At 43.0% G+C, this 9,829-nt stretch overlaps 1 protein-coding gene across 1 annotated transcript in view; it reads left to right on the top strand.

Moving 5' to 3' along the window:
• HEPHL1 (hephaestin like 1) overlaps nt 1–9,472 on the top strand; it is a 36,434-nt gene extending 26,962 nt beyond the window's left edge. The window contains exons 13-20 of the mRNA XM_010167031.2: nt 799–938; nt 1,779–1,919; nt 5,336–5,442; nt 5,892–6,114; nt 6,859–6,998; nt 7,618–7,777; nt 9,110–9,190; nt 9,270–9,472. Coding sequence (XP_010165333.2) covers nt 799–938; nt 1,779–1,919; nt 5,336–5,442; nt 5,892–6,114; nt 6,859–6,998; nt 7,618–7,777; nt 9,110–9,190; nt 9,270–9,472 — 1,195 coding nt within the window. The remainder of the gene's footprint in view (nt 1–798; nt 939–1,778; nt 1,920–5,335; nt 5,443–5,891; nt 6,115–6,858; nt 6,999–7,617; nt 7,778–9,109; nt 9,191–9,269) is intronic.
• Nucleotides 9,473–9,829: the final 357 nt, after the last annotated feature.

Here is a 9,829-nt window from a genome sequence, read left to right as displayed (position 1 = left end):
CTGCAGCATTTTTTGCTTTTATTTAGTATGTTATGAGCCAAACTCACAACTCTCCTGCCAGGGGCACCTTGGAGATGGGCTGCCAGGAGACAGCAGCTCTCAGAAGAGAGTGAGCGTTCCCTTCCGCAGCTGGTGGTGAGTGTCCTCTGCCAGCGAGTCAGCCCACGGGAACTGCAACAACAAACTGTGGGTGACTGCAAACCCAGAGGGCACAGAAAAGCATCTTCTGCCAAGCACAGAAGGGAAAAGACATTTCCCACTTTATCGTCGTGCTGGGAAAGCATCCAGCCCTGTGCAGGAGGGCAGGGTAAAGCAGCCCCCTCCTATCTCAGGTGATGGCATTTGCTTTTGCAAGGTTAAGCTTCGGTTATCATCTTCCTGTGGCTGACTAACAGCCAAGATAGTGAAAGCAGCCATCGTGATAAGAGGATTCAGGTTTGCAGGCACAGGAGGTATCTTTTATCAGAGAGGAGGATGCAGCTGTAGAGAGCGGCCAAAGCCACTCTTAGCTTGAACTTAATCTCTGCTCTGACAGCTCTAGTGAAGGATTTGTGCTCTCAAAAGTTTGTGGTGAGTGCAACATATCCTCAAATTTACCAGTTGGAAGAGAGTGTGCATTTAGTGAGGATAGTCACTGTTGTTATTTGCTGTTTAAAATCTGTGGCAGCACCCAGGGCTACATATCAATCAGCACATTGGGCCAAGCCATTTACTCTTACCACATCTATTGTGAATAACACAACAGCCTTTAGATAGATAAGGCTTAGTGCTTCTGATTTTTCCCTTTTTATTTTGCAGCTATGGGCATGTTTTCCTGAGCCAAGCAGAAGATCTGATCGGTTCAAAATACAAGAAAGTGGTTTACAGGGAGTACATGAATGGCAACTTCACACAGCGCAAAGTGAGGACGGAGGAGGAGGAGCACTTGGAAATCCTGGGCAAGTAGCTCTCACAGACTGAGCCTGATAAGTGAGGGGATTGCTTTCCAAAAACAGAGTTTTTCCAGCATTGTTAACATGGAAAACAAGGAACACTGATGCCTATTCCAGGCTATCTGTGATTCTACACGCAACTGGTATAATTGCTGAGTGTAAAGATGCTTTCCAAATTAGAGAATTCATTCTTAAACATGAATAAGGAGTTTCCTAAGGAGTACTAACAGGGAGGATGCCAAAATGGCAGTTCCAGGATTCACTTTAACATCAGAGCATGTAATGTCAGGGAGGCTCTTGTAGGCAGATTAAGTCAATATTAAGGGGCTGCATTTGTATCTGAAATTAAGCAAGACAAAATTTTATGCATGTCATAAAATAACCATCAGCTTATGTTTTTTATGGGGTGAGAAGTGGGCAACAACTGGTCATCCAGTAGTCAACACTCTAGGAGTATATTTGAAATTTTGCAGTACAAAAGTAAAAAAAAATAGGTTGTGGTTTGTTGGGTTTTTTTTAAAAAAAAAGCTGTTACAAGCTTAAGAAATAAAATTTTGAAACATACAAAAACTATCCACAAGAGTTTTCCTTAAAAACAAGCTGTCCAAAGATCTGTATCCAGAGTGAACAATTCTTCTCATTGACTGAAAAGAAAAAAGATTATTTATATATATGGAGCTTTTAATCAGCTGAGACAGCAAACTGATTTTGATGGCTTTGCTGAAAGAATTGAAGAGCCCAAAGGTTTTGAGAAAGACCTTGGCTCCTTTCCTAGGCCAAGCTATTGAAAGTTTGTTAAACTCAGAAAAGCAGCATTAATCACTGGCATCTTCTGTTTTCATTTAGGGCCATTACTCCATGCTGAGGTTGGTGACTCTGTACTGATCATATTCAAGAACAAAGCCAGCAGGCCTTATTCAATAAGTGCACATGGTATAGAAGAAGTGGGTTGTGAAGAACAACCTGAGACACCAATTACCCTCCCTGGTAAGGGTAGTATTCTTTTTTTTTTTTTTTTTTTCCTCCTTTGAGTGGCAAAGACTGTATATAAAAGCATTTTAACACATGAATGCTAATTCATCTTTCAACCTTACACATACCTACCCATATGTTTTTCCAAACTTAATATGCTCAACGTTTATTCAGATACAATTCTGTGTTGTTATACATGTAGGTTCTTGATCAAGTGAGCGTGTCTGGGCAGAGAATGAACCTTTGTTCCTATCTGGGGTAGAAACAGGAATTTAATATCACTGGCCATCCTCCAAAAAAAAGCAGAAGCAGGCCCATAATCATGGCAAGAGAAGTGTAAGCCAGCGCTTCATTTGCTCCAGATTGACACTATAGCAACATTTTAAAAACTGAGAAACTCATTGGTAGAATTGCAGTTGGCAATGTTAACTCTGTCCCTCTTAATCTACACGGAATTGACATTTGCATTCAGAGCTGATGCATAACATGCAAAACGTCACGGTCATGTGGTTTAAGTCTTTGAAGAAGCGTACCAAATATTCCTCAGTTTCTAGAAAGGAAAATAGTCCTCATGGCATTGAAATTTTTCATATGGAAAAATACCTTTTCAAAATTTTTGTAGTTCAATTTTTATCTTGTGTTTTCTAGTAAGAAGCCAAACGCAAACCCAGGAGTTATAAATCCAAAATGTACATGATTTTTCTTCCCATCACCCATGCAATTTTTTTCATAGTATTTGCGAGCTTCAGGGTGAAACTAAATTAAAGAAATTCTGCTGTACTAAACCTCTCTGGAAGCTGAAATGCCTTTTCTGTAGGTAGCTGTATTGATATGATAAAGTCCCACAAAAATTCATGGTCAAATGTGAGCCAGCGCCTTCTTTGCTGGAGTTTGATGAATTAATACCTGTGGTAAATATATGAAAAAAAAAAAAGGCACTGATTTATATGATTCCCTTGTTTTGTTATTTACTCCCACGATGTTGTCGATGATGTTTTGTTGGCAGTCGAGGTGTAACCCTGGGAACACTACTGTCATGTCTCCTGTGTCCACAGGGGAGCAGGCTTGGGATGAGTTAGACGAAGGAAAGTGTCGGCCTTTGACAGTGAGCCAAAGGAAAGGACTCTTCAGCAACACCTGAGGACAGATTTTCCCTTAGGAGTTTGGAAGCAGCAGTTAACATGGAAAGCAAGTCCCTCAAAACAAGAATAATTACTGGGCACTTCAGTCCCCACCACCATCATCTCAAAATCCCCACTGTCTTCCTAGGCCAGGCTGAACTGCTCACCCCAAGCTCCCCAGAGCCCATCTAGTTCTACTAAATCCTGAACCAGTCATCAGTGAGATTTATGTCAGGCTAAATTGTGCTCCTGAGAGCACTGCCAGCTCCTAAAGAGACTGTGGGTGCCATGGTAAAGAGATGCAGAGAGCAGACTCCTAACAGCCTAAGCCAAAACAGTTCTCGGCTGCAACAGCTTTCTCCCCTCCCTGTCCATTCCTCCACTTACCCAGCAGCAAAAAGGGAGAAAACATCCATTTTCCTCTTGTTTATCAGTCCTTTCAGGGGCTATACTTCATTTGTACTTCAAACACAGATCTTTGATGCCATCTGAAGTGTCTCAAGTTTTAAGTAGAGAGGAGATTTTTCCATCTACAGCCTCCAAATGTCCTGAAGCGAGGAGTAAAAAGCAAGGAAGTGGTGAAGGACCATTGTGAGGCTCTCTTCTCACATCATGCCCTCTAAAACAGGGTGATGTGACAAGTAGGCTAGATATAGCTGGATGACAAACTTTTCCCTGGTGTATGTCTCCATTATGTGAAACCCTCAGACTGAGGGGTTTCTTGTTCGTGTTTTCTGTCCTATTAGTGCTGTGTCTTGAAAGCCTTTCTGATTTCTGCTGCAGGGCATAAACCCATGCTGTAATGAACAGAAGGTGCTTGTCCTGTAAGATTAAATGATATTGCAACATTTATGTGAGACTCATGTCATACAGAGTGATGTTTGAGAGCCGTTTATTTTTTTTGTAGTTATTGCTGCACAATAAAACCCACTATTGCATGATCTGTCAAAACGGTGTAGCGGCTCAGTGACACGAAACTAGGCTCAGTCACTTCACAATCATTTACACTTGGACACTGTCACTTGTGCCAATGCCCACAGCTGTTGTCAACTGTTGGGCTGTGGCTGTGCTACGACCATGGACAAGAGTTCTGTGATTTCCTTATTTTCCCCTGATTCATAGTGTGTCCCCAGCCATTCTCAGCTTTTGTCACCGTGGAAGATTTTTGGGCCAGAGAATGCCTGGTTCAACATTGCTCCACCACTTAAAAGGGCAATGTGTTGACCACAGCTTGGTCTCCTAGCCTTACCAGCAAAATACAAAGCAGGGAAACACAACACAGGTAGTTCATCTGAATATAGGTGTGTTTGTGTTCAGTGTAGACAACTGGAACTCGCCTAAATAGGCAATTTTACGATCAGACTGTTTTTTTTTAATGAAAACAGAGGTCAGGAAATCTCTGCTCAGGGAGGATGTGGCAGAGGTGATGGCTTTCAGGAAGGGACAGGGGTTCTCCAGTAACTGCTGAGCAGAGGGGGCTTATCCGGAAGAGGGAAGGACTCTGTTGTTGCTCCCAGTCAGCATGTCTGTATGTACTCAGCTCTCCTCTCCTGGCCCAGAGCTGATACGCCCCTGCAGCAACGTCTGCAAAATCCCAGGGGGAACTGCCACATCACTGTGCCCTTTTCAGCTGAGAAAGTCCAGGGAATATTTTCTGGAGCTTGGCTCCTGACAGCTTCAACTGACCTTAAGCATCAGCATCTAAGCTCATTGATCTGCTACAAACTTTGCCCACGGAGAAAGATCATAGAATCACAGAATGGTTTGGATTGGAAGGGACCTTAAAGATCATCTAGTTCCAATCCCCCTGCCATCAGCAGGGACACCTTCCACTAGACCAGGTTGCTCAAAGCCTCATCCAGCCTGGTCTTAAACACTTCCAGGGAGGGGGCATCTACAACTTCCTTGGGCAACCTGTTCCAGTGTCTGACCACCCTCACAGTAAAGAACTTCTTCCTAATATCTAATCTAAACCTGCCCTCTTTCAGTTTAAACCCATTTCCCCTAGTTTTGTCATTAACTGCCCTTAGGGTGAAAAGTCCTGTCTCTAAACTTCCCTCTGGGGGATGCCACTGTTGCCAGCATCATTTGCAGACCTTTTCTGGGATCTGTATGCCTTTGTTTACACCAGTGGAACATCACTGACCTCCTGGAAGGCAGAATCATGTCCACATCCCATTGCTGCATGCTTACACGGATAATTTTGATACAGATCATTTTTTGATGAGGAGGGTAGCAGATCTCAGTTACACGCTATTTGAAGCCTCTACTACCCAGCTGCTCTTGGTAAAATTGTTCTCTCTGTTTCAGGGGAAATAAACACCTACAGGTGGAATGTCCCAGAACGATCTGGCCCTGGTAAAACAGATCCAAACTGTATCACTTGGGTTTATTATTCAACAGCGAATTTTGTAAAGGTAACCACAAAATTGTTATTAAAGATTACATTGCTTTGGCTAAAATATCCTGCTTTGCATAATGTTTCTGAAAGGATCCTGCTTCTCATTTATGCGAGGAGCACTGGCTAGAGGAATGATTTACAGAGCTAGATGCTTTGTTGTCTTTGATAACAGTTGCGCATGCCTGGGTGATTTAATCTACTGAAATCCCCAGGGATACACCATGGTAATGTGATTCCTTCCTTAGAGAATAGCTGAAGGGATTTTGGGTGAAGGCAAAACATTGCTTTGGTACATCAACATAGGGACATGTAGAGAAAGATATCTCTGATCAGACAGAGTCGTGATTTTTTCTCATGTGATAGGGAAATGGAATTTATTCTTTATTTAATCTGCAGTTAATCTGTATCTATTTCATAATGGAATGAACTAGAAAATTTGTAATGCATATATTTATTTTATTTCAGGACACATATAGTGGACTGATTGGGCCTCTCGTAGTTTGCAGAAAAGGAATTCTAGATGAAAGAGGTCAAAGGAAGGACATTGATCGTGAATTTACTCTTCTGTTTATGGTGTTTGATGAAAATGAATCCTGGTATTTGAAAGAAAATATTGAAACATACCTTCATAAGAATCCTGATGATTTTAATTCCACTGAGAACTTTGTAGAAGGCAACAGCATGCATGGTATGTAGGACTCAGTGGCAGCAGCCAAGAGGACAGAGGTTTATTTTTCACAGCCTTCTTAGGAAGACACGGGACTTAGCCTGCAATTACCCAACCATGTGACAACTTCATAAGCTGCAACTCTGGAAACAAAAAAAATTCATGAGGCTTAGCCAAGATATTTTTCTAACAAGATGGTTTAATCTTATACTCATGGGAAGAGGCTGCCTTGACAGAATTCCCTTGTCACTGGGGAGCTGTGTTCCTTGTGGGCTTGTTTAGTGGGAGTGTTATGGATGATATTTTAAAATCGTTGCTGTAGCAGCAGCCAGCCCAGGAGCCGGGCAGAACAAACTGGACAGCGGCGGGAACAGCCCTGGCAAAGCAAACTTCTCTTTCTGCAGGTGGTACCCATTTTAGGCAGCAACTCTATTCTCTCTTTTTTCATGTAGCTTCTCAGCATAAATCCTGTTTCTTCAGGAGTTTGATCTCAACTGGTAAAAAACCTACCTGATGTTTTTCAAGAAAGAAAAATTCTTGCTGCTGTGCAGTTCGATGATTTCAAAACTGAAACAAAATCGTGACTGTCCCTGCAATGGCAGTGGTGACTATGGAGAGCCCTTGCCCAGGCCACAAGTGCCTGTCCCCTGCCTGCCTGGGGACCTGGTCTCCCTGGAGAGAAAGTCAAGAAGTGCCTGAAGTGGAGGTTATAATCACCTGTACCATGGCCAGTTATTAATCAGTCTCATTTTGTCATTCTTCCAGCAATCAATGGGAAGATTTACAACAGTCTCCTCGGTCTAACAATGAATGAAGGTGATAGGACAAACTGGTATTTGATAGGAATGGGCAATGAAGTGGATATACACACAGTTCACTTCCATGCACAGACCTTCATCTTCAAGGTTGGTAAAATTAATCAAAGTAAAACCTTTATAGTATGATGGAAAATTTCTGCAAAAAAGTCCAGGTTCTAGTCTGGTTTTTCAGCCTGGGCACAGAGCCCCGGGCTGATGCTGAGGTCAGCAGGAGTTTTGCCCATGAAGGAAATATAAAATGAATGGGATCCTTGAAAAGCTTCTACCACTCTGAACTTGTTATGAAACATGAATAAATGTCACCATTAGAGGACATGTTTAAGTGGGTAAAAATATATATTTACCCATGGATATAAGGGAAGATACAGGGAGGAAATCAAAGGGAGTTATGGCTGCTTACAGTATGGTCTTATATTGTGATAGCTTGACACTGGAAGGACTATCTGAAAAATCTGTCTTTCAAAGAAACACTCGTGTTCAGCCAGCACTTGAAGTCCTCAGGAGGGGTGTCCTGTTGTTAATTAATTAATTTATTAAATGAGGGGTGTCCACGGACTTCGGTTTCCCTGGATGAGGCACACTAGAAACATATAACAAGAAGCATTTGGTCTGCCTTGAGGAGCTGAAGGTCTAACCAGAATATTTCAGTGCCCATGGGCGGTCTTTGAGGCAAGACTCTTACGATGCTGGTTTTGCCTTGCTACAGACAGATAAGGACCACAGAGGAGATGTCTATGACCTTTTTCCTGGGACGTTCCAGACAGTTGAACTCCTAGCAGAAAATCCTGGAACGTGGCTTCTGCACTGCCACGTAGCTGATCACATCCATGCAGGCATGGAGACAACCTACACCATCAATAAATCAGGTGCAGTATCAGAAATGTGTTCTAGGACTTGGAGGTGGTATTGCAGCAGACTGGATGGAAGGACAGGAGGAAAGGAAGAGAGCTAACGTCACCACTGTACCCTGCATGCTGGTGGGAAGCACCTGTAAATTACTGCCATGGCCGGTTAGCATTGTCTAGGAACAGAACAAACACCTCTAATGACATGGCAAAGACAGTAATCTTTGCTGCACTCTGCAATTTAAAAACAGCTGGTGCTTCATAACAGCACTTCTAAGATAGTGGCAGCCTGTGGACCATTAGTCATCTGCAGGTGGTGCAGAAAACAACTGCAAAGCTATTTTTAAGCCTTGCTGCCATGTGATGTGTGGGAGGGTCTGCAGATTGGCATGGTGCTCTTCCTCCCCGCAGTCACTGCCGGCTCAGGGGGGCTATTTGAGCTCCTTCCTGCACAGGCAAAGACCAGCTCAGATAGATACAAGATGCTCCAGAAAATGATTGTTCATCCTGTCTAAGAAAAAGGTGACCTTCTGACTAAGAAAAGTTGGTAAACTTTTTGAGTGGTGCTTATCCCTTCCACCACTTGTAAGTGAAGTCAGAAGCACTTTGTGAGCCCCTCCACATCACATAATTTCACTAAACATCTGGATCCAGTGTCTCCTACCTGGGTCTCTGCTGTGCTTGCTACCCTCCTCTGCAAGGGCTGCATCAGTGCCAGCTGGCACACCTCATACCTGTAACCCTGTAGGAGCAGGATGACAAATGTGATGACAAATGTAGCCAAAATACTCCTTCCTTGCACAAGGTGAATTTATTTTATACCACATATTTGTTCAGGCTGTGAAACTTCAAATGAACAAGTAAATGTAGAACTGAATCATAGAATCATAGGATAGTTTGGGTTGAAAGGGACTTTTAAAGATCATCTAGTCCAACTCCCCCTGCAATGAACATCTTCAACTGGATCAGGTTGCTCAGAGCCCAGTCCAACCTGGCCTGGAACACTTCCAGTGATGAGACATCCACAAGTGCTCTGGACAATCTGTTCCAGTGTCTCACCAACCTCATAATAAAAAATTTCTTCCTTATGTCTGATCAAAATCTACCCTCTTTCAGTTTAAAACCATCAACCCTCATCCTGTCACTACACGAAGTAGTGAAGTAACAGAGATGCCTATAGAGAAGGGGGATGTTGCCTACAGAGCTGCCTAGAGCTGTGCTGACCTAATCAGGATTTCTGTTCAGATCAACAAGGTAGAAGGAATTAAATAAAATCAGGGCTACTTTTCCAGAAGACAAAAAAGTATTTATTAAGGCTTTCAACTTAACTATGATTTTTCTCTCTCCACACAGAGCGGGAAGCTCCTTCAGAAGGAGGACTCACAACTGAAACATACGATACAGCTACTGAAAAAAACAGGACCACTACAAAGGGTAAGGAATTTTTAAAATGTAATTTAAACCTCTTCAGATTTCTGTGCATATTTCTTATGAACCATGTTTCTTTTAACAGATTATGACAGCAAAGGGGGCAATTTTTTTGGCAAAACTTTGAGTCCTGGAGAAGCTAGCCTGATACTTGCAGCCTTTTTTTTCATTGGACTTGTTCTATTGTCATCAGCATTAACCTTCTTCTGCCTCGTCATCCGCCAAGGAAACAGGATCCATTATAAGGTTCTGCATGACAAAAGTGCATTTCTTACAGATTCCCTGTAAATCCCCGCTTTTAGCACCACTCACAGAGCCACACTGGATTTCATGACATGCTGCTAATAAAACTGGAGCAAGATATATGCTGAGAGTCCCACCCCACAGCCAGTGCTCACAGGAGTGAACATGAGTTATAGGGTTCAGCTCTGAGAGCCGCATACCACCCATCACCGTTTCCACTCCTCCAGAGTTCAGTTAAGCTTTGACCAAGATCAGATTTGACAGCCAAGCAGAGCAGCACACCTCTCAGCATTCACACCGGCTGCAAAGGATTTATCCACGGGAGTAAGGAGCGGGCAGCATGGCATCCATGCGCTCTGTGCAGAAACACGGGGTTCACACTAGGGAATCAATACCACCGGG

Source organism: Antrostomus carolinensis, unplaced genomic scaffold (genome assembly GCF_000700745.2).
Source record: "Antrostomus carolinensis isolate BGI_N321 unplaced genomic scaffold, ASM70074v2 scaffold22354, whole genome shotgun sequence".
In the NCBI taxonomy this organism is placed as follows: domain Eukaryota; kingdom Metazoa; phylum Chordata; class Aves; order Caprimulgiformes; family Caprimulgidae; genus Antrostomus; species Antrostomus carolinensis.
Note: the sequence above shows the minus strand (reverse complement) of the source record. Positions and strands in the feature narration are given on the sequence as shown.